The 25,451-nt window shown below is 44.8% G+C and overlaps 1 protein-coding gene across 2 annotated transcripts in view; it reads right to left on the reverse strand.

Moving 5' to 3' along the window:
- Window positions 1–25,451, reverse strand: part of LOC135254813 (rho GTPase-activating protein 10-like) — a 50,490-nt gene that overhangs the window by 18,632 nt on the left and 6,407 nt on the right. For both annotated transcript variants that reach the window (XM_064335336.1, XM_064335337.1), the window contains exons 2-16: window positions 14,760–14,855; window positions 14,393–14,454; window positions 12,651–12,722; window positions 11,314–11,415; window positions 9,026–9,136; window positions 8,618–8,722; window positions 8,293–8,422; window positions 7,867–7,973; window positions 6,452–6,546; window positions 6,113–6,194; window positions 5,791–5,830; window positions 5,257–5,325; window positions 3,320–3,394; window positions 1,416–1,503; window positions 565–623 (exon numbers count right to left, since the gene is read on the reverse strand). In XM_064335336.1, the coding sequence (XP_064191406.1) occupies window positions 565–623; window positions 1,416–1,503; window positions 3,320–3,394; window positions 5,257–5,325; window positions 5,791–5,830; window positions 6,113–6,194; window positions 6,452–6,546; window positions 7,867–7,973; window positions 8,293–8,422; window positions 8,618–8,722; window positions 9,026–9,136; window positions 11,314–11,415; window positions 12,651–12,722; window positions 14,393–14,454; window positions 14,760–14,855 (1,293 nt within the window). The remainder of the gene's footprint in view (window positions 1–564; window positions 624–1,415; window positions 1,504–3,319; window positions 3,395–5,256; window positions 5,326–5,790; window positions 5,831–6,112; window positions 6,195–6,451; window positions 6,547–7,866; window positions 7,974–8,292; window positions 8,423–8,617; window positions 8,723–9,025; window positions 9,137–11,313; window positions 11,416–12,650; window positions 12,723–14,392; window positions 14,455–14,759; window positions 14,856–25,451) is intronic.

Consider the following 25,451-nt stretch of genomic DNA (forward strand, 5'->3'; position numbering starts at 1 on the left):
CTTCAGCTCTTGCTCTTATTTTGGTGCCAACTTTTCTCTTCAGCATAAGAAACTCATGTTCACTTGGATTCTGTTTGGGTGAGTGACTTAGTCAGTCAAGAATTTCCCAGTTTTTGGCCTTGAAAAACCTTGGTTGCTTTAGGTGTGTTTGGAATCATTCTCTTGTTGTAGGGTGAAGCACCGTCCAATGAGTCTGGAGGCATTTCGTCAAACTTGAGCAGATAAGATGCTTCTGTACACTTCGGCTGCTATCAGCAGTTACATCATCAATGAAGACAAGTGAGCCAGTACCTGTGGCAGTCATACATGCCCAAACCATAACACCCCCACCACCATGTTTCACAGATGAAAAACCCTGGTCCTTATGTTGACAAACAGCAGTAACTGACTCCAAAGGCAATCAAAACCCTAGAATCAAGACTAAATACCAAAACCTCTCAGAGAGAGTGAGAGAGAGAGACAAAGAGAGAAACAGACAGACAGACATACAGACAGAGATAGAGAAGGGGTGAAGTAATGGAAAGACCAACAGTCAGACATACCAACGGAGACAGAGAAACTCACTTGCTGGGACAACAAACTCTTTGTAAAGTCCAGATGTCATCAGTGGCTCAGGCAGACTCCTTCAGAGAGACAGAACAGGGATCTGGGTTTAGATCACTGCACGGTGCAGGATTATTGGGTCACACCCCAGGATAAAGACAAACAGACTGAAACTACCAAGGCCAGCCACACTGTACTAAGGTACTGTCACACTACGCTAGCAACATAAGAACAGGGCATTCAGTCCATCTGGACCAAAGCACTCCAAAGGTCTCTGCCTCTACTACATGACCTCTGTCTGGCCTCAAAGCTCAGCAGGCTGGCTATGGGGGGAGTGATTATGCACCGAAGTGCACTTCAACAGCCATCACTTTAGCTCACTCAATACCAAATTCACTGTATGCTAACCGCTTCAGCTATCAGATCATTACGGAGACTCATATCGATGAGGGCGCAGCCTGCGGAGAGCGCAGCACTCCCTCGTGGGAGCTGTAGTTCTGCCTGCTCGGCCCACGTAGCTGAAGAACTGATTTCCTTTGACACATAGTCCATTTCGGGCATTAGGTCTGACCATAGATCCAGCTGATTTATGTAGGGCTTTTCATTAAACTGTATAAACAGGCAGTCTCATTCCAGGGGGGAACAGTGAGTGAAATTTACCCCCCTTCCCCCCAGCATGGAGACGGATAACTGGCTAATGCTGCACATGTGCATCGACGGACTACAGCTCTAATGAAAAATAATGAAAAAACATTTTTGGCTGTGCTGCCATCGATAAGTTTCCCTAATGATCTAATGCCAAAGGCAGTTAGCATATAAGCAGTTAGCGGTCCAGCCAAAAATTTCGGTTTGTGTTTTGTTACCATTCTTACCTCAGATACAGCTTCAATGCACTCGTGATGGTTTTGACATCCCACTCTTCAGCGACAGACAGATCCACTTCACTGCTGGCCTTTTCATCTGAGAAGATAATTAAATGTATTCATACACACTTAGGTTCACAGTGCAAAGTCACGATAATTTGTACGACAAGTGCAAAACAAAACAAAAGATTTCAAATAAAGAACAGTATTGATGGATAAATAGCTGATATCACAAGAGTTGCCAATTCCACAATGTAGCATTCTCTTCCTTCGCCTTAACTAAGCAGTTTGCTACATGTAGCAAGCTAGTGACAAAACAGACTTCGGTTCAGTGAAATCAATTTAATCATTTCAATATGTAGGCTGCACCTAAAAGGTAAATATGGTCTTGTTTTGTGCATAATGCGAGCAAATGTTGTCCATTTCTAACAGTGGAGAAGGAAATAATTGGTCTTTATGTAATCAACATGGCAACCTTGCAATTTGGGCAAAGAGAATGAAGAGAAGACTACATGCAGAGGTGAAAAGTCCAGGGGTCAGAAAGTGAAAGGCCTGCCATGTGTTTCTTCCCCCATAAACTCAGCCAGCTGATTTCACTAATTAGTCCCACCTGCTGGCTGAAGAATTGCACTAATTAACAAATCCAGGTGACTGGAACAAAATACCGGAGAGGCCTTTGACTTTCGTAACCTGGATTTTCCACCTCTGCCTACATGTACCCGCAAGTACAACAAAATTTATGCTGAACGGGAAAACAGTGAGCAATTTTGTAATGTTACGAAAAATAATGCTATGAAAAATCTTCAATAAATCAATATCAGCATGTCAGCAACGACTACCTACCCTATGGCTTTTGACGTATTTTGTAATCACGAGACTAAAAGTGAGATTCCAAGAGAAAATTTTTTTTTAACGCTATCACTGGGTACCATCTGTCGAGATGTTAGGGTCCCAGAAATTTCACACACTACTTCCGAGTGTGTGCGAACATCTCTGGTCAAACGTGCGTTCGATGAGCGATGACTCTGCAGGCTATAACATTTACAGCGGAATGAGCTTTCAACGGCCGATATTTTCTATGGTGTAGAGAAACCCTCGGATGCGTACAGGACGGTGGGGGGGGGGGGGGTGTGTTGCCGGGCGCTTTTCATTCAGAACACGATGCTGGGAGGGGGAGGAGGGGTCGCTGAGGTCACGCCCGCCGCAGTCTGGGACGGGGGGAAGGCTGCGCTCCAATTTCCTGCTTTCGGTAAGTGAGCCAAGTGTCGCCCGCGAGAGCCGCCGGCGGCCTGTCTGAATGCCAATGAGGCGGGCGCACGCGGGCACAGGTAGCGACCGCGCGACCTACAGACCCCGCTCACGGTCACCCCGAACGCAAGCGGGATTCGGGGAAGAGGGGGGGCAGGGTAGAGGGGTTGACCGAGAGCCGACCCCCACTGTTTCTCAGCTGCTCTCTCCCGAATCTTCACCTTCTTGCCCACAACCCAACAAGAAACCACAGCAACGGCATTGTTTGTCTCAGAAACTGCAAGCGAAGTGAAAGCATTTATTTTGGTTGGAGCTCTGCGCTTGCTAACCCCTTATAGCGGTGTTCCAAATCCAAATTCAAACATGTGTAAACACGTCCCCCTTTGCTTCTCTTCTATGTATATTTAACAGATGTTTGCTGAGATATAAATGAGACTTCCGGTATCTGGCACTGGGGATAACTTTGCGCTGGCAGATACAATGCTACTCCATCAGACAGAACTGTGCTCTCCTTCTCATTCTCCCTCTTTCTCTTACAGGTGCATGCTGCCTACCCGCAACACAACATGAAAGCTTCACTGTTACAATGCCAAACTGCAGCTGGTGCAGCATTTTGATTATTTTGGCCAATGTTTTGACTGTGATGAACAGCGTGCGAGTCTTACCGATCATCAGGCTCAAAAGCTTCTGAACTTTGGAGCTCACCCCCACCACTCTGTACAAGCCCTGGTCATTGATACCTGAACAGAGACAAATCACAACAAACAAATTAGGTCAGAGTGTAATGACGACTGTCCACAGATGCACAAGAGAGAGCTCTGTCCTTCACACAAGACTGCAGCATTTTGGATGTTCAGGTTACCAAGCTAACGCATTATTTTACATTATGTTCACGCAACAGATACTTATCCATCTCACAGAAGTGAAGAACAATGGTTTCATTCACTGGAACACCAAAGTGCAATATCACCAGAAGGACACAGAACGCAGGCCATTTGTAATCAATCAAGTGTAAAGCTACATCCAAGCACAGGTCATATATTTCTTTAATGTCATTTCGGGTCCAACTGTAAGTCTTTTCCACACAGAGCCAGTGCAGAGAATGCGTTGGCTCGTCTTGCAGACCAGCAGAAAAGCTAGGTAATGCTGCACTCTAGTGTTAAACCGAAGGCATTGCATTATTTCAGCCACCATGCTGCTGGGCTTTTTATTCACCAGGGGAGCAGAAATATTTAATTTGTCTGACAGAACATTTTACATCTACGGACTACACACACTCTTCCCTAAATTCTCTGAAGATTCATTTTGTTTCATCTTTTTATGTGAATTAGAGCAAATTTACATGAATGAAATACTAAATACAGGAGAACAGAACGTGAATGCTGCCAAAAATGACACAGCTGACCATATACAATAGAAGGAAACAAAAAGAATATTCAGAGGATAGTGAAGATTCACATTAAAATAATACTAGGTGACATCCATGATCAAGAATGAAGACTAGAAAAACCAAAATGAAAGAAGTTAAAATTATATTAAAATATCACTACAAGAACGTTTCTACATATGGAAACACAGACACTCAGTATATCTTATTATATGAATGCAAGAGCATGCACCTGCCTGTATGTATATCTGTGTTTCAATTTATGTGAACATACAATATTTGGTTCTAATAGCAATTGTAGCAAAAAATCCACTCAGCTACAAATAGTGTGTGTAATATTTAGTTAGGTGGCTTTAAAAAAATTTTCGAGCCATGGGTAATTTCCCAGTTACTCGTTTATAACCGGTCATAACTAGTTACCGATTTTAATATCCAAACAAAAACCGAAAGCCCGCATGGCTCTCTGGGTCCCGGGCTGGTGACGAATATTCTCGTTGGCGTTTTTGGACTACAGCAGCGCAAGTCTGCCACCACTCTAAGGAATCGCTCCCGGCTGCGCGCAATCCGATCTGCGCATTATTTATATCGAACCGCTTCGGAGCTGAAAGCCAGCAGGCGAATGTTTCGGCGAACTTTAATAAGAAACACACAGTCACTTCTCATGACAGAAAACTGCTCTTCACCCAGGGGAGACTGTGGGTAATTTCATTCTGATGACACTTCTACATTTCTAACAATAAGCCTTTCAACCCTGTGGTTAGAGCTCGCTTTAAAAGTATGGGGGACAGATTTAAATTTGGTACATTACATTCGTTAAGCACGTACTCTTATTGAGAGCTATTTTCAATGCATGAGAACAATGCATGGGGGGGGGGGACCTAGGGTGTTGTCTTGGGCCCCAGAGGGGGCGGGGCAATAGCTTGTGAACTTCTGGCCAATATTATTACATGATACACGCACAGAAAATTTTGTCCCAGGCCCAGGAATTACACCCGGCAGCCCTGTATGAGAATATGACAGCTCTAAGGGCTTGCACTCAGTACTGTAGGAGGCTATGGTTGTTAAACAGTATTACATTCTACGAAGGCTCTGTCAGCATTATTTTTTCCATATATCCGCATATGCAGTTTCACTACCGGGTTTTCTTTGTACAGACATGGAAGCGTAGGATTGCAACAGAGAAGTGTCAGTTTGTAGGAAGGCTGATATTCTCACCTCTTTTTTCAATGGCAGCAATTGCATTCTTCACAAACGAAAATCCTTCTTCATTCAACTGCGCATCGACTGCAAAACAAATGCAAGATTTGTTTTGTGCTCTAGCCTAGGGACTGTACAACCGGCACATACTGTGCATGCAGATATGGTACACTAATGGAAAACTAAACTTATGGAAAACACAGACGCATGACGCTACTCTGCGCTAAACAAATGTATCTGACTATCTCTTCAATTAGAAGAGACTGTAGTGCAATGGGAAAAAGATTTAACTGCTGCAATGCATTTTGGATAATAAAAGAAAAAGAATTGTGATGCATAAGGACATTCAATAATCCATATCAATAAAAAACTTCATTGTTCAGCTTTGTACATTTATAAAAAAATGATTTTATCGTTGCAGCACATACATACGGGAAATTAAAACAGGTAGATCACAAATGCTACGGCTTCTGTGCTACAACTGACGCCTGCACATCTCGCGTCATTTATTAGCTTGGGCCACAAAGATAGAATAGATTTTAGGATACTTGCTTCCTCTTTCTTTCGAGTAAGTCGTCCCAAAAGAGTGCACCTGTTCAAACAAGGAAACATTCACATTTAAATCATGCACCTGTCAGTGGAAGCTGTTTGAAGATGAGTTAAGCCCTGCTACAAATGTATAATAAATAAAGAAACATTAACACGTTACAATACACAAAGAAAAACAAAAAAAAAACTTGGCTTGGTGTGAAAATGTCAGTACGGCACAAAAGACCCCATCAAAAAATGCAAGATGAAGCATGATAAAGAAGACGTGGGGGGGGGGGGGGGAGGTGGGTCAGTAGAGAAAATAATGATTCTGTGGCCCACTCACTGGCTCTTTGCCCCCCATGGCCTGCATCCAGAACCTGCGGTCGTCTTCAGAGAGTGCCTGCACAGCGAGGAGGACCCCTGGCCTAGTGGAGTAGAGGGGAAGGGGTTAACAGAAAACCCCAAAAATTGTCCTATGAACTCCTCAGCAACAGCACTCACAGATAAGAGTCACACATTTTCAGATGGGCATGTCTCACTGAATACCGCACAGTGATACCACTCACCAGTGATCAAGCCCCTCTATGATGTCATTTCCTGTCCTATATCATGGTTTGGATCATTTTCATTCGACAGACTGTAAACTGGATACGTGAGGGTAATACTGGAACGCGGATCTCACCGGTCTGTTATTTCTATGTCAAAACAGAACCTCCGGTCCAGCATGTCGTTTGATTTCCGTATGCAGGACTTCAACGTGACGGACTCCGTTTCACCCTGAGAATGAAGGGAGAGGAAGAGGGAGGGAGAGAGAGCACGGAAAGCCATCAATGCCAAAGCACTTTAAAAATAAACCTCATCACAGTAATTTTTAACCTGTTGACACAGAATAAATTGCTCTGCTAACACGGCTTTATTGCTCACCTCAACACACTTAGAAGAACCTCAGTCAATAGCAATGCAGGAATAGTGTGCAGATTAGTGTACTTCATCATCATGTGTCACCGCTATGACATTTCCAGAGCGTGTTGATGCATCCTGTTAAATTCATGAAATTATGATGTACCCCTAGCATAGCTTCAGTATGTGTAAGCTTCTGTTTAAGAGATGTGACCTTACGTAAGCTCTGGAGTTTACATGTTCGTTTATTAATGAGATTGTGATGTACCCCTTAACATAAGCTTCCAGTATGTGTTAACGCATTCTGTTTTATTAATGAGATTGTGATGTACCCCTTAACGTAAGCTCCTGGAATGTGTTAACATGTTCTGTTATATTAATGAGATTGTGATGTACCCCTTAACATAAGCTTCCGGTGTGTGTTAACGCATTCTGTTGTATTAATGAGAATGTTTTTCACCCCTTAACGCAAGTCTCAGGTGCGCCTTGATGAGTTTTGTTATATTCAGGAGATTGTGGTACAGCCCTTAACCTAAGCTATGCTCGGCTTTCCATACATCTTAATCACTTCAACACGTCAAATTTTAACATGTCAAAAATGAACACGACAACGCACCCAATTTTAACATATCAAAAATTGACGCGATGACACGTTCTCTCTTTTCTTTTGAAGACCTGCCAGTTTTCCCGTTTACACAGCTTTTTTTTTTGCCCTGTCAACAGGTCAAAAATAACCGTTATGAGACACATTTTAAGACATTTTGGCACTGTTGGCTTTCTGTAAGAGAGAGATTCTGTTCATAGGGCAGAATCATACAGTGGGGGAACACCAGGCCTTGGCCTCTTCATGTCAGCATTCTGGGAGTGCAGGAGGTCTAGTTCTAGTCCGGTGTTAAATACAGAGATCAACGTTTTAAAATAAGAGGTGAAGACAGCCTGAGTTTTAACGGAATGAAAACAGGCAGCACTTGCATAGCCATTCAGACGACTGATGAACAGCTACAAAAATGCTATACAATACAAAATCAAAAACATCGGGAATGGTCTATGAGAAGATGACGACGACAAAGAAGACGAAGAAGATGACAATGAAGAAGAGGAAGAAGACTAAGAAGAAGACGACGAAGAGGACTAAGCAGGCAAAGAAGACAAAGAAGATGAAGAAGACGACGAAAAGATGGAGGTGGTTTCACTTACGATCTTTCCCCCAGATCTGTGGTCGAAGGTGACCATGTGAAGGATCTTCTGCTCTTTCACAAAGGTGCAGTATCGCTTTACCCAGCTGGACCCAAACGGGGGCGGTCCTAGGGAGACAGCACAACAACGTGAGGCCACCAGCATATAGTATGTACAGGACAACTGCAAAATATACATCTGTGCTGAACATCGAACAATGCTTAAAATATCCCACCCTACAGCAACTACACAACTTCCTGTTGGCATAGAAATTAATAGCGCATTGGTCATTCCGGTTTCTCTTATCTCTATTCAGATTCTAAAAATGTCAAAGCGTGACATACAGTAACTGCCCTTGTGCTTGTGGTGTTGATGACTAAAGCACAGCTAGGCCACCGTTAAGGTGTAGAGCAGCCTGGTATAGAGGCCAGCCACTGTGATTCTTACGTTTCTCCTGGACATACAGGTAGCCCTCCACGCTGATGGGACTCGTTTGTCTGTGGTCCTCCGGGCTGTCTTTGATCTTCCTCATCAGCTCCATGACCTCTGACCTGGTGACCTCGAAACGACCTCGCGTCTGAGGAGGGACCAATGGGAGAAGAGCACAAACTTCTACACATTTTATGAAAAAGAATTATAAAACGACAAAACTGCCCCCACAAGACTGGTCAGGAAGCATGAAAGTTTCACAAGACTATCAGAAGAAAGAACGGAAGCAGGAATGTGTCTGACATGCTGCATTACAGTTACTGGACAATAAGAAGCGTCTCACATTCTGAATATTGATCTGCAACTCTGTTTTGTAATGGTCAAAGTCTTTGGCCAGCTCGTATCCCTGGTGATAAAAGGTGAAAACGGTCTGAAAAAAGGCCAGCATCTGAAAGAGAGAGAGATTACACATGACACGTGTGATTTCATATTCCACATAGTTCAAAATGACACAGCTCAGTAAAAGCAGTTACACATTCATGCGTTCCCTGTTAGGTGTACTGTATGTACACCAGTTAATGACAGTAAAATAAAGCATGAACACGTATAGGAACAATTAATGAAGGTGTTTGAACAGGTGAGTACATACAGGTGTAGGACCAGCGTGGGAACGTGTTTGTACTGGTGTGTACAGGCAGCTGTAGGAACAGTGTGTGAATGTGTTTGTACAGGTGTGTAGACAGCTACTCACAGGTTCCACGCACTCAAACTTCTTCCTCTCCTGTATTTCCTGTAGTTTGCAGACATACTCCAGTGACTCCTCCTGAAAGTGCTGCTTCATCCCCTCCACCTGGAGATCTGCCTGCAGGGAGAGGTACCAGAGAAGGGCTAAGAGTCTGAGACTGTAATATACAGTATGGGCCACAGTCACAGTGCAGGCTTTTACAAGAAGAGAGACTACCCACAACAGAGTATGGGTCACAGTGCAGGCTTTTACCAGAACAGAGACTACCCACAACATAGAGTACGAGTCAGAGTCACAGTGCAGGCTTTTATCAGAACAGAGACTACCCACAACTTAGAATGCGAATCACAGTCACAGTGCAGGGTTTTATCAGAACAGAGACTACCCACAACATATATTGCAGCTTATGCCATCACATATTAAAAGCATTCTGAAACAGAAAAGCTGGCAAAAAAGGTGAAAAGTTGATGCTGTCTATGAAACAAAAAGAAACTGATTTGTCCCCTGGAAAAATCAGTCCTGACCGTGCGTGCATGTGTGTGCATGCGTGTGCATGCGTGCGTGCATGTGTGTGCATGCGTGTGCATGCGTGCGTGCATGCCTACATCGTTTGCTTATAAGACCAGGGTGGTTTCGTTCAGCCCTAAACTGAAAGGTAGCAGAAATGCACATGACGCGATTAATCTCCAGGGCCATTGTAAACTGTACTGACAGAACCTGTACACAAAGGAAAACCCACGCTACAGAGAACATAGCCGCACTGCAACAGTTTCCTGTGCCCTCTGCATGCATGGCATCCCACGCCAGCGTCACGAGCTCGCCAGGGCATCCTAAAGAATCCGCACGCTTTTGTGTTGCCGGACAATAACAAGAAAAACATTCCTGATGACTCTGCACTTCTGCCACGGTGAGCGTGTTTAAAGCACGTAAATAAAGAGCTCCTTTTGGCCGGAGATCCCTTTCCCTCCAGAGAAGAGTCTCTCCGTCTCACACGCTTTTTCCATCCGGAACGCGAACCCCAGGATTTCCCCGACAACCGAAAACCTTGTTTCCACGTCCCCCCCCGCCCCCCTCAGATAAATGTGTCAGGCCGAGGGCCTTCGGCGTTTCAGACGGTTGCCGTGGCGTCTGACCCGGGGCGCGGCGAAAACATGCAGCGCCCGGGGCGGCGTCCGCCGGGCCCTTTCCATATGAGGGCAGAGGGGGGAGAGTGGAAAGAGAGCGGGGCCTGCGAACGCTCACAGAGGACACGCGCGTGCTCCCGATGAGGTCACGCTTCCGCCATTGCCGCTACCCCCCCCCGCCCCGCCCGCCGCTGCAAGGCCCTATTGTCTCTCCCCTTAACGTAAATATCCTCTGTGGATCGTTTTTCCAATATAGATAAAGATCTGTGTCTTTCTCCCATCTCCTCAAAGGAAAAATTCACCGCACTTAGTTCAGTCCCTATGTTTTTTTTTTTTGTCTTAGAATCTAACCAAATACAACTCTGTCCATTGCTGTAGGTTGTATCTCCAACCTTTGTAAAATTCTGTAATATTCTGCAATCCTGGTCTTTAGATTTGTATCGTAAAGCAATCCAGCATTTCACTAGCATCTCAAAGACATCACAGATAATGATTTTGCAATGGATTGTGGGAGCTTGAGACAAAAAAGATGAAAATGGCTGCATACACTCTCTTTCAATGTGAAGTTTGGCAGATATGAACATCTTATTAACACACCAATAGATCAACTGACAGAGGACAGGTACCCACAAGTGCAAGTCATTGATTTTAAAATTGTGCATATAAACTAGTAGCAGAGAGCATATGTCAGTGTTCATGTACTTTTCTAGTAACGCAGGGGCAGGGTTCTTCTTGGGTTGCATGTTCTGGCATACAGTACATATACATTATTGCAAAAACACTGCAGGACCACCCGAGCAGTGTGTCCAGCAATGGCATTCGGCATTGGTACGGTCACACATCCCAAGCCATGATCGTTCCAATAGGAGGGTTTCAGCACCCAGGGCTTCTCCAACCTCACTGTGCAAAAGCGACTCCCGCGGCCAATCAGGTGCCTGCATGCGAAACGCACCGTCCTGAGTCAGCCACGCAGCCCAATTGGAGCGACCGCAGGGTGAAAAGAAACAGCGCCTGGCAGCCTGCCCTTCGCAGGACAGCCCCACCCCACCCCTCCCCAACTCCCCCCCCCCGTGCTGACTGAAGACACATCGGCCCATAAACAGGACCGAGCATTCCAAACCGGGGATAAAGGAGAGAGGAAAAAGCAGAGCGGAGCGCGGGGAACAGTACCTCCTGTAACTGCTGCTCCTTCTTCTTGGCTGACAGAGTCAGGAGCTTCTCCAGAGAGCTGTAATACTTGTCCGTTTCCTTCTCGTACTTCTTTCTTTCCTCCTGAAAAGGACATGGCGTGAGAGTGGGGGAGTCTCATTAGTAACTCATGCCAGCCTCACTGCACAAAAGAACGGGAGGAACGTAAGCATTTAATAAGGAATACGCAGGCGCTGAAGTTAATATTAAGATAATAAGTAAGATTCTCTATTTAAATGTGAATCAGAAATGTGTGGCTAACAGTGTGTGGTGACCTGATCCTGCATTGCTATTGACTGAGGTTCTTCTAAGTGTGTTGAGGTGAGCAATAAAGCCGTGTTAACAGAGCAATTTTTGCTGTGTCAACAGGTAAAAATATATGTTTCAGACATAGCTGGAGAGCTGAAGATGATGATGATGATGACAATCCAGGAGGATGGCGACTGTAGAGAGCAGCGGATGACCCAGACCGAGACCCAGAGTGCTGTACCGTTGCCTAAGAGTGTCTTAACCTCTGAGTAAGAGTGCTCGACCTACGCATGACCTCAGAGGATGAGATTCATGTACTGTGGTAGCCTCTGGACCAGGTTTGATCCGGAGCAAATTCACTCTACAGCGAGATAATGACCCCCAAGCACACTGCTGAGAAGATCAAGCTGCTGGTGTTCTCAGAACAACGGACTGGCCACAACCTCAGCACCATTGAATGCGTTTGGGATTACTTGGAGAGCGAGAAGCAGAAAATGCAACTAAGACTGAATTATGGAGGTGTTCACAAAAAGCATGGGAAAATATCCCTTCAGATTTCTTCGAAAAACAAAAAGAATGGAAGCTGTAATAAAGGCAAAGGGTGGACGCACTAAATACAGAAATATTTGGTGTCTACACAGTTGTGTGAAATATACGTTTCCTGCATTATTTTCAGACCCTGACAAATAAATAACTAGCACTTAATGGCTGTTTTAACTGGAAAGTAAATAAAAGAAAGGGTGGTCTTAGACTTTTGCACAGTATATGATTACAGACTATCCAGATGGCCAGCTCCTACGTTCCTGCTGTCCGTCCATTTCCTTAATTGCAGAAGGTTCCAGAAAGCAGCAGACGTTTCCAGTGCTTTCAAACATCAGTTGAAACGCCACTGTAATGGTGATGAATTCGCAAAAGATGCATCAAATAACATGTCGGTATAAACTGAAGGGAGACAGACTTTTCAACGTCAAGAATACAAAGCTGGCCATCTGGTTAGTCTATTATAACATCTGTTACGTGACTGTACCACTGAAGAAGACTGTCTTTAGTTTTGAGTGAATGTGGTGTACCTTTGCAGAGCCAAGCTGCTCCTTACGGAACTTCTCCAGAGGTTTCATCAGTGTCTCGGTGATGTTCTTCATCTGGGGAAACAGACAGGGCCCTCGGAACACACTACACCAAGGAGAAGGCCACGAGGAAACTAAACAAAACGTGGCTTACCTATTGAACCGACCGTATGTTTATAAGCTCAAATGTCTGCTTACACTTCAGTCTTACATAAATTGCAAAAAAAGTCAAACACATAGAACCAGAATCATAAATACGGACCCGATCCTCAGAAAAAATACACTGAAATCATTTTACCCTTTCATGTTTAAGTATTCAGATATGCATAAAAAAAATAATATTTGTATTCAGTAACACGTGAATGTGGCTGTGGTAAACGGCCACAAAAATAACTGAAAATAATCAGTGCAAAGGGCTTGGCTACCACAAGAGAAGTGGGAATATTTGACTGACTGTCAGTGAATTAACACAGTCATGTTATGAGACCATTTCCACGTGTTCTGGGACCACACGTTAAATCTAGGAGGGGTTCATCTGAATAAACACGATGTGAATAAACCTTTTCACATCAAACCAACGGACTGTCAAGGCCGGACAGAATAGATTTTTTTAGTTGTACTCACCTAGTGAAGGGCAATATGACAATTTTTTTTTCGTCACTGGCATAGTTTCATCCATGCTATGCTTTTTAAAGCAAATTGTGAAGATTGTCCGTCAAACTTTTCTGAAAAGCTGCTTTGGGTATGATTGCTAATCAGCTAGCATGTTGATGCTCACACAGTGCTGCTTGCTTGGAAGACCAGCACTGTAAAAATTGGCTGCATATTTCAACCAAAGCTGATTCCAGAAGTATATTTAAGTGAAACGACGCTGCATTTTTTCTCATGTCTTTTGTCGCCTACTTTCTTTTGCCACTAGGCACGTCACAGGGTGTAAGTTTAGGTATGACTAACCCTCCTCAAAAATTCCACAGTAACCAGTTTCATGGTATCAATAATTGACACAGATTCGCTGCTAATAAATTATCAGAATGAATCAGTAACAGCATGTATATACTTTCACTTTGGAAATCACTTGACCCAGTGCTTCAAGATTATGAAGAAATACATTCATATTAGTTATTCAAGCTAAGGACTGAAAAACTGACATCATAATCCTATGCTCATTAATTATGTTTAAATAATGATTTTCTTTATTAATCATTTAAACATGAAAAATATGTGCAAAGTGAACATCTGGGCGGTAGATGACACAGCTCAACTCGATTAGCCCTAAATCTGACACATTAGCACGGGTTGCCATGCGGCACAGCTGTTGGGGGAACACGTGGGCGGGTTCAGATTCCAGGTGGGTCCCCTGCTGTGCTAAAAGCCAATTAACCTGAATTCGTTAAGCCAATACCCAGCAGCATTACAAGTATAAAGTGCCTGGCCTGGATATCGGTCTCCCCTGTGCCAGCATGAAGACAGTAACAGAGTGCCTTTGATTCTCTGGCCATTTGAATGACCGCTCTACCCTTAAGCATGTCCTCTTTTTAAAAAAAGGACACCTTTTGGTTTCCCACAGTACAGGCATCACCGGCCGGGGCATTCGGTCGAGGCGTTTCCTAGACAGTGGTGTTGCCATGACGGCAACGGGGCCAGCCTGGTACCGGTACAGGGGCCAAGTGTGCTCGAATAAGGCCAAAGTGAACACGAAATAAGAGGTCTTACAGCCTCATCAACGGCCCACTGAGCATACTCACCATCAGCTCCCTCTGGTCCTCAAGGTTCTTCAGGAAAGAGGCAAATTCCTGCAACGACTCATCTGAAACACACACACACACACACACACACACACACATGCGCACACACCACCAGACCACAAGAACATTGGCAGTTATTCATGATTATTTTGCAGGTTCCATAGCTACAGGCAAAACAATGTACAGCCTTTATTGTAGCGATCCTTTAAGAGGAACTGGACGTGTAACAATGACAGCAGTCGTACACAACACATAAAGGTGCTCGCACGAACAGACGAGCAGAAATCCCAGACGCACGGTGAGGCGGGCAAAGCTAAAGACCTGGAACAGCAGTCATTCTCAGGGAGGGGGAGGCGATCGCTCTCACCAATGCATCTCTCATCATCGGTCTTGGCATCGCCGATGTACTCGAAATGAAAGTCGGCCAGGGAATTGGCAAACTTGCGCTGTGCCAAGGACATTTCTGAAAGACAACGGGGGAGGGGATCACATTTTTTAATCATAGCAGAAACAAGGCATGAGTCAATCTACCAAAAAAAAAAAAACATATACAGTATATACAGTACTGTGCAAAAGTCTTAGGCACCCTAGATGTTTATTTTTTGTTTTCTGCATTAGTGTGTAAGTAGAAAAGGGCACATCTGAGATTTCCAAACATGAATTTTCCAAAAAATGAAATTTTATAGATTCCTTTTTTATTTTGTTAAATAAAGTCATATTTAAAGTAATAGACTACTTTTCAGATAAAAACTTGATCAAGGGTCTCTGGGATTACCTGGAGAGCCAGAAGCAAGCGAAACAGCCAAAATCTGCAGAAGAACTGTAGCAAGTTCTCCAAAATGCTTGGAACAACTTACCAGCCGATTTTCTTATAAAACTGCCAGACAGTGTACCTAAGAGAACTGATGTAGTTTTAAAGGCGAAGGGTGAACACACCAAACATTGATTTTATTTAGTTTTTAACTATTTACTGCTCTTTATATTATTTTTTCGATATTTACAACCTTTCATTTCATTATTTTTGAAAGCATCTTAGCTGTACAGCATTTTTTCTACAGGTGCCTAAGACCTTTGCACAGTACTATATATATATTTTCGGCTGATGTAGGCCTCATATATGCCGCTTATGAAACAACCGTGCCAACCATAATGCACTGAAAAGAACACTGAGGTTTTCCTGTCTGCCGCTTTTATTCGGTTTCATCTTTTCGCAGCACCTGCGGCGAGCGAGCAAGCAGCAGCCACTGAAGAACACAGGACAGTAACCCACCAAAGCAACTCTGTAGGCCTGGTTCATTACAGCCTTCTCTCTGAGAGGAAATGAGAAAAGTTCTTATGTGGTACAGAGCTGCTTACTTTTAATGTATTTAACACTGATAAAATTGTGTACTTCGCTTTTTATCGTTGCGTATCTTTCACCTTGAGTTCACCGTGTTACAAACTATGACTTACACTTAGCATTTAGCCAAGCCCAACGATGATAGGAGCAGGAGTCATAAATGACATTGAGTGGAGCTATAATAAGCTGTCAATCACTGACTTGTTTGAACCAATAAAAACGTTTTTCCCTCAATCACAAAAGATAATTAGTCCAAATCAGTGAGTCGCTAATATTGTAGAATAGCGTCATTGTGACAGGGTTAACATAACCATGTGAACGAGCTGAAAAATGAATAAACGCACAGTAAGAGTATTGGTGGAAATTTGAACGGTCTGACTTTTAAAGCCATAGCACAAACTGCTTTAAAATCAGACGGTGGTGCTGAAAGTAAAATGAAGCTGCCTGTGGCTCTGAAACAAAAGCCTGCTGCAGAAGCCCACAGCTTGACACCTCCTGCTAACATCCTGCTAACTTCCTGCCGCCTCCACACGGCGAAGCGAGCGCCAGAGTCTCATCACGTGACGGCTCTGCCTCCCGCGCGGAGGGGCCGAGGAACGCGAATTTGGCGAGTGCGAGGGCCTGCTGCCCTCGTTAAGCCCCCCCCCCGGACTTCAGGTACGCAAGCAGAGCGGTCACCCCGAGCGCCGGTCGCGTCGTCAAGGAGAGGAGCCGTCGAAGCCGAATGAAACAATAAACAGGCGCATCGAAGAAGCGCATGAGCGCTCAAACGGACCCTGAAGAGACCACTTTGGACTGAGTACAAGCAATGCTTCCGTCTGCCCGTTACAGATGGGACTGGTGGTCGGTTGCCTCAGAACAGAAGGGAGCTGGCTAGTAAGGGCTGGAGGCTTGGAAATTAATTAAAATTCAACTCATGAAGTGGAAAGCACCCATAATTATCTGTGGAGGCATTTCAATTTGTGTACTGGAAACAGAGAAGGGGAATCCAGGGACTACAGCTACAGTGACCTCCACTGTCTTCAGAGCCCTGGAAACATTAGCCTCATTAGACAGGCTTGGGCTCAGCTTGTGGTCATGGCAATGTTTACTCTCTCACTTAGGTTCCAGGGATGTACTTTGCTAATAGGTTGGTGGTCGGTTACATCTGATGAATTATGAGCTGGTGTAGGTGTGGCTCAAGCCAACTTAACTGCAGACCCCCCATCTCACAACTAACTTTCCCTCCCAGACACTCTATAGACATTTATGCACAAATATTGGTTCATTTGCTAAGCCGAAGCTGAAGACACCAGTGCTGGTTCCCTCACAGCAACATGTTATGCAACCGAATCCCATAAGGAAAAATTAGTTATTCAGGCCTAGTCCAATTCTGCGTCAGACTGGTGTCACGGGACCAGTGTCAGCCACTCACGGGATGGGGAATCCCACTCCATGGACATTGGCCATTTCTGGATTTCATTCTCCAGATTTCAGGCTCTGGATTTAATTTTGGTCGTCACCAACTACCCTAGCTCATTTTCCAACATTTACAGAACATTTAGTGTCATATAAACAAATAGCAGTTTACTCAGAATAGACCACAGCAAAATGTTTCATCTAAGGATGCAAGTACAGTCTTTTCGGCCCTTTATGAGCTCAACAGTAAACGTAGCCAAAATGACGGATCATATAGCCGAAATAATAGGGCGAATAGCATAATTAAGAACAGATGTTTGTGTTAAATCCAAAAACAGATACGGATTTCCTGGAAAGACGCAGCCCATCTCTGGTCCAACGGATTTACTCTCCTGCAAAAGCCACACTTGGGGCTCAAGCCAGAGGTCAGTAGCGGAGCTGCCATCACGCTTCGTCACCGTGTTCCCACTGCGTGTGCTCTCCACACCAAGTCACGTTTTTCCACTGTGGCTTGTGCTGAAGCGGTTTACTGGCCTTCCTGGGTGGTATTTCACGAAGCAGGATTTAGCTGGAAAACTGCACTGAGTAAAACATGGAACAGTTCTTTTTTTACTTCAGTCCGTGTTCCAGATTTGAGCGGGATCCAGGTTTTACTCAGTGCCATTATCCAGCAAACTCCGGAATCCTGGTTCAACTCAGTAAACCTGCTTTGTGACACAGGGCCCCGCTGAGCTGTGCAAAGCGGGACCCTGTGTGGGGCTTACTGAGCAGCCTGCTAAAAGCTACTCTGCGTGAACACTGTTCTCCGGCTGCGCCTCAGCTGGTCCCAGGATCGGTTCCGCATCGGCTCCTGCTGCTCCGTCTCGATGCAGGAGCAGCAGGCCTGAAGCATGAATTAGGCCGTGGTTCTTCAACAACTTCTTCAACGTCTCTGAATTGGATGAAACTGTTCTTGAGCATAGGCTTGAGGAACCGCTCTCGCCTGTGAGAGAACTCTCTCCAGCTTTAGAACCAAGCAGCAGCTGTTTACAGTCATATATGCGCACGTCACATAATTCCTGCATTGGTCTGGTTGCTGAAGTTCCTGCAAAGAAGTATTGGAATAGATGCCGTTTGGTTTCTGACATGGTAAGCTAGGAATTAGTGGAGAATGTCAATTGTAGTTCTACATAATAATCTGCTGCAGCCCCTTACCAACAATATTTAACAACCTTTTTCTCACAATGAGGAGGGTGCAAGCGTGTGTGCATGTGTTGGTTGGGGGGGGTCACACAACCAGCCATTCAGAACAACATTACGGCATTACTTTGGGCTGAGATGATTTACGAACAATATGGCAACTTTATTTCAAGAACAATTTGTGCCTGTGCGATACACCCACATATTTCTGTTCTGTGAGATTAAAATAACAGTTTAAGAGTTTACGCTGTTTAAATCCAAGTCAGACCAAAAGAAACACTCTGCGTATTCGATGATTAGCATCCCGTCGTCCAAACTGACCGAAAGGCGTCTGCGTTTTTCCTGCCGTGGTCATTTGCTGAGAAGGCTCGCCAGTTAACTGCCATTTTTGGGTTAGGAGGAATGCAGCGTAAGGAACGTTATCCTCACTGTGCTGCGGTGTTGAGGGCGCTAACATGACGGAGCGCTCTCCTCAGAGTTACGTTAGCTTAACGCAGATGAGAACAGCGGCTCCACTGGAGGATCTTTCCTGTCATCGTGTCTTCTGCCACGCCCTCACACCTCCAGCACGCAGACCGCACCTGCTTATCAACCCTGAAGCACATTGCACGCAGCCACTGCTCACCGTGACTTGCATCTCCCTGCTGTGAAATAGAGAAGAGCCTGCACGTTTTCTGGAGGGGACGGATGACTAACAGGCTAGCTCCCGCTGCAGTCGGCCGCAGAAGGCGTTTGTTTTTCAAAAGGCGTTTCTCACACTGATAAAGGCCCGGCCCGGCCCGGCCTGACGTGAATAATCACCAGATGGGGCGGGGAGAGCATAGACGTACAGGCAAAACAAAAACATCAGCGGATTCAGGGCCAGTTTAAAGGAGAAACGCATAGAATAGGTGTTTCTGAAAAAACACTCCTTTGTATTTTTTAGACGAGGAGAGAGGTTGACAGAACCAAAAGCAGGTTTTGTGCTGTGCAAGATCCACTGGATTAGAGCTAAATGCCTTAATGAAAATGTCACGTTTGCACAAGCCTGGTATACTTTCACAGAAAGGAACTCTGCCCTTATGTGCAGCTTCTGTGCAGGATCCTCCCCTTCAACTGCAGTCGCTAATTACAGCGGAGAACTTCACAGCGGCGTTTTTCACTGGCGGGACCGGGCCCCGCCTCCAGCCCGGAGACCAAACGGGGCCCCTCGCTCACAGGCCCGGCCGCGGTACGGCGGACATTACCGCCGCCCTGGCTCCGATCCAGCGCACCCCAGCCACGAGGCACAAAGAGAGACTGTTCCCTGAGGACCAACGGGACAGAGCCGTACAGCAACACCGAGGACTCTGTAATCTCCAAAAGACACACCTTCACAGAGAAGACCTCATCGTTTCACCCTGCAGTCTAATTTTCGGCTGTTCAAATGTCATTATGGGACTTGCATTTAATTACCTCCTGCATCTCTCATGCCCTTATGATACGGTACTCTTCCACAGTTTCCATGTTTTCTTTTAAAAAGCATTTGGATTGCCTTTGAACCCAAATCATTTTAAATAACTGTCTTAATTCAAATAATTATAAGAAATGTTTGAATTTGCAGTTCCTGCAAATTATAATTTTTAAATAAATGTCTATTTCGCCAATATCCAGTATGTTTTTTCCCCCTAGATTAGACAGGTCTATAATTATAGTGGTAATGGAAGGATGTAGGCTAATGGATATCTTGAACAATGCATACCCTGCTGAACAACGATGACAACAAAGGGACTAACTGTTTATCATATAACATTAGCATGCAGTTCTAACACTGCATTAAACTCCTGTAAATAGTATGTAGCAGTGCACTGTACAGTTAGCCGAGAAAGATTGCCACACACTGCCCAACCCAAACTGATACTCAGACACAGTTTCGCATTACACTATAGACCGATACAACCCTTCACATAAAACCTGACACACCCAGCATTAATCACCGTTACAGCAGTGCTCTGTACATAAGTCCAGAAACATAAGGTTGTTGGGGACAGAGAAGCTCTAACATTGAACTGAAGAGTAATACCTTATTTTCACGTGTTCACACAAATTAGATTACAGGCTGTGCACGGCTGAACAGACACACTACGCAATGATGCAAAAAAATGTATTTATTTAACTATGATCCAGGTTCTGAAGCTTTCAGAGCATGTTCTGTAAAATTCCTTTAAACAAGCAAAACTCCTCCACATTCTTTCTTGCGGGGAAAATAAATAAATAAGAGGAACCTTCCAAATGACTCATTGTGGCAGGGCCTTCCGTTAATCTGATAGGACGCCCAGGGTTTCCTTTAACAGGAAAAATATGCGAAAACCAGAACTGCGATTTGAAGCCGCGGTATCCATATTTGGGGCGCGGGGGTAAAAAACGGGGCCCCTACAAACACGCGCCTACTGGACACCCCGGACCAAACGAGAGGGCTCGTCTTACAGCAGCGCAAAAACAAACTGAAAGAATGAACGCTCAAACGCGAGCCAAAGATAGGGACTCTTCACTGCACAGCGCGCAGAGGCTACTCGTTTCCCAGCACGTGGAAGATCGCCCGTCTCACGACCTGCACAGATCGCCACAGCATCCGCAATGCCCCGCTATCGTATCTACCATCGAAGAAAGGGTTACATTACGATTACAGTCGCATACACGTTTTCATCTGCGACAAAGGCCTGACTCATTTACTCCATGGGAAAGCAATGTGGATCTTTGCTACTTTGGCGCGAATTGGGGATACATACTGTTCAGTGCACAGAATAGCAGAGTCATGCACAATGTGATAATTCACCAAGGTTACGGACGTGTCCAGAAAACAGACTGATGCAGCCATATGCCGTGACTAGGAGTCTAATTACACTCCGCTGCAGGGAACCGTGGACGCGTACCGCGGGCCAGCTGTTCGGACGGAGTGGGCGTGGGACAGCTGGCCGGGAAGACGAAAGGCCAGGCGTTGTGTGGAAGCCACACGTCCAATGAGCTCGCGGCAGGATTCGACGTTGCCTCGGTGTTGCCTGTTCGTTATAAATCGCAGGTCTCGGGAACAACTGCCAGATTCCACTGCTGGCATCAGAAAGCCATTCGGACCCTTCCGTCTGACTGAAGTCCTGGACCGGGATGGTCACCAAGGACTGCGGTCTTACCAGAGCTGCTTACAGTAAGCATCTGAAAACTCTGGAGCCTTCTGTGCCACAGTGGTCCCACCTGATATTGCAGAGTCATTAGTCATCCTCTCTGGCAGAAAATGACTGCATTCTGTAGGCCTACAAAAAGCAAGTCAAGCACAGGCCTCTACACCTTCTTAAATTTGTGAAACCTCTTCAATTAGAGAATTTTCCTAATATTTAAAATACTTTAATGTTGTATATTGTTTTATATTGCAAAGGACTTTCAACCAGTAGCCACAAAAAAAGGTCTCTATATTCACATTGGCCTTTGAATAAAGGCTTAACTGTTTTTGGAACACGATTCTTGGGTTGCCATTTCAGGAGCACATAAATGAATCACTAAAGTGAATTCAGCGGGGGTGGTAATGAAATGAACTGAACCTCGCCCGCCAATATGGAGCCATTCCGGATCTTTCCATCCACAGTGATCTTTCCAGGCAGAGCTCCCTCTCCAGTGTCTGCCCCACCCCTCTCCCAAGTTTATTCAAGTCCCCCCCCCCCCCCCCAGTTATGTCATTACTCCACATTACGTCATGTTTACACACAGCAGCTTGTCCACTTGTCTACCATTTCATCACACTTCAGCAAAAGCAAAACAGCTAGAGGGAAATATAACCAGGAAATACATTAAACACGGTTTTATGCGTTCTCTTATTCTTAATAAGTTCTCTCTTTTTGTGAATAGTGTATAAAGGATCGCCCTTTGGTGTCATGTTTTCTTGTTCTTAATAGCTAAATGATCTCTTTTTGTGAATGGTTCATGAAATTGGTGGAGTGGAACCTACAACTAAAGTAAAATACAGTATAAAATACAGAATTACAGTGTATTACATTACATGTTCTATTCTAATATTATTTACAGCATATAGCTAATACGGTATAAAAAACCAATAGGTTTTAAAACCTTGTTACTTAAGCTAGCCTTGTATTATGTCCTATACCAAACATACTATAAACAAAAACACTATGCCTGTTAAATTAAACTTTATGAATATCATTATGAAAATGGCATTTACATTTTTCATCTGTCGAGCAATTTCTGCTGCTAGCTTATGTTCCATTTCTGTGGCCACACTGAGTCCTGGAATGAATCTGTAAGTTTCCCCAGTCTAAACAGACCAGGGCTGAAGTACACGTCTGTGATGTTTTACAAACATAATAACATTGTTTTAGAAAATATTTAAGCCTTTAAAGAGCATTTGTCTAGCATCCAGCAAAAGAGTCGCCAATAAATCTGAACGGTCAAACAGCAAGGTTTATTTACAGTTTTCTTTCATCTGTCGCTGAGAGTTTAAATTAGCCAAAGTATGAAGATTATCAGTTAGGGGAAACAATGATGCAATTTCCTCTGCCACCAAGCTGAGGAAACTACCAATACACTGGTGGTGCAGTGTGTACACCGGACGAATGCATGGACTCAGCATTACTCCAGATCATAGCGTGCAATAATACTTTGATCTCTTTAACAGCAGTCATTTGAAAAACGCTATTATTAAAGTAAACATAAAAAAAGATTGTTCACACATGGGACTGACAGTACAGGTAAAACCTTCTTCATGATTTCCTGGTCAGTCAGTTAGGAAAGAAGTCTCTGGAAAATCTTGGATGAATGGATCACACAAAAACGCTCGCCTTTACAAAAGACAGGTAGGCCATCGGGTCTATCCCAGCAGCCCTGGTGGAACCTTACACTGAGCTGGCTCTGCAGTAGGCTCCACCCCTTGCATGAACCCCGGCTCTCCCCATCAACTCCGCCCACACCGGGAGCTCCATTTCCACACAACAGCAAATCTAATCAAGCGCTTCATTCCAAAATGGCCGTGCCAGCAGAGCTTGCCAATTGTTATTCAGCTACCCGACCACACCAATAAAATGCAAAAAATAAATACATAAGGCAGACATAATGTGTTTGGCCTGACATTAGCGATCAAATAAAAAGCATTTAGGCTATATGCTAGAGTACAGGTCCTGGCTGTTGAGCATCTATCCACTCCTCTTTTATTTAGCTAGCTTGAAGCACGTTGGGCATCTTCTTCCATAGCATTTATATGCTACGTCTATGAAACTGCTAAACAGACTTTGGTTTTAGGATGATCAGGCTGCAGAACGTTCTTTCGTACATGTTCTTCCGTGTTCTTTGCTACACGTGTGCTTGGTCTGCTCCCGGAAATCTTTTGTGATATTACAGGATCACCACGCATGTTTTGTTTATGCAACACACCTGCGGTGACATAAATCAGCATATTTGGCCACATGGCCGCTCCACCCATATTGACTGTATGATGGCCAACCCCGGAGGGGAGGGGGGTAGGTAAATAGAAGGTCTCCGTGGATACCGGAGAGTTTAGAGGTCACAGGTCAAAGAGCAGATCTGCCCCTGCCACCATTCATCACAGCAGCCTCTGAATATCATAAAGGATGCAGTCTCTCTCCAAGTTTCATATCGGCTAATGTCTTCTGGAAAAACAATCATTCTTATTGTATGACTTCATGCCCCAGAGATGTGACTTTAATAAAAGTCTCTGATGTAGCTTTTGGCAAAACTAGCGCTGTAATTAATGTGAAGAGTATTGCCAGACCAAATAACAGTGCTCAGTGCTTGGGACTGCCTGCACAGCCCGACATAACATCATTCTCATTTATTTTCCACAGTGCAACTGACATGAAGAAGAAAAAAAAAACTACAACTAGCAACTAACAATTAGCATTGAATGACAATTGATTGATGGATCAGCGGTGGATCAGACTGACGTGAAGTGCTGTGCTCATCTGAGCACAGGAAACTCAACTTCACTCATAACTACAGACATCATCCTCAGACAAACAGTCATCAAACCTCCAGACAGCGAAGGTAACGTTTTATGGTCATTGTTGCCCAAGCGGCATGACGTTCGCTTGAATAACAAATCCTCCACTCTCATCTGACAGGGCCCCTGAGATAAGATTGTGTGAGCGATTCAAGATGCCTGTGTACAGCTACTCTTCCTTGTTTTAATAAACTTCTGTAATGACAACAGTGGCAGAAAAAATCTGCACGAGCTGCAACCAGTACACTGGAATCCATCAGAACGAGGATACATTGGGAGGCCTCTAGTCTTGAGACGTAATGCAGAAAAGGGCAAAGTATCTGACATCATCTTCCTCACTGCTGGTCATGCCCAGAGGCTTTCCCATGTCATACTGTGTACAGTATAATACAAAAATAAACAGCAGCGCTGGGTAAGAGACTGACGGACGACAGGCTCAGTGCCACCGATGGGAGCGGAAACTCGGGTTTCATACAGAGCTCTGTCACATTCAAGGGCAGGAGATACTGTATGTTCACTGGGCTCTAGAAGAGGATCTCTCTGGGATCTTACATGGAGGAGAGAGGACCTAAGACCTCTTTCCCACACAGAAGGTTGAATTAAGAGCACTGCCACGTCCACAAAATAATCATTACCCTCCTGCTGAATTTGTGCTTAATCTACGTTTTTGCTTCCATGTTTAATGAAAAAAAAAAAACAAGATGTTCACAAAGGGTCTTGCGTGCGTGTGTAGCTGGTAGGTCCTTGGGGAGTTGTGGGCGGGGTGTGGGTAGAGGGGGTCAAGGTTCTGACCGGAGTTTCCTAAATCATCAGGGGCCAGCGCTAATGTCACATGGAAAAGCCGCTGGCTTTAATCAGGGGGTTCGTAGAAGCGCTAACTGATCCACCTCTCGGCCTCTGCCAAAGGAACAAACTGAGCCAGGCACACGCCCTCCACCTCTTCCTTCTTCGTCCAGAGCCAGCACGCTCTATCTCAGGGACCACAGGCCTCGCGCTTCTGGCTCTCAGCTTTTTTTTCCATTGCACAGCATGGGAACCGTCCAAAGCCGAGACTAGCAGCAACTCTGGAAACAAGTCCATAATTTACTTTCCTCCCAACCCCGAATACTGGAGGAGGCTCCAACAACACGGAAAACATCGAACTGACATGTCGACGTGATGTTACA

The sequence above is a fragment of the Anguilla rostrata genome, chromosome 5 (assembly GCF_018555375.3).
Source record: "Anguilla rostrata isolate EN2019 chromosome 5, ASM1855537v3, whole genome shotgun sequence".
Taxonomy (NCBI): Eukaryota; Metazoa; Chordata; class Actinopteri; order Anguilliformes; family Anguillidae; genus Anguilla; species Anguilla rostrata.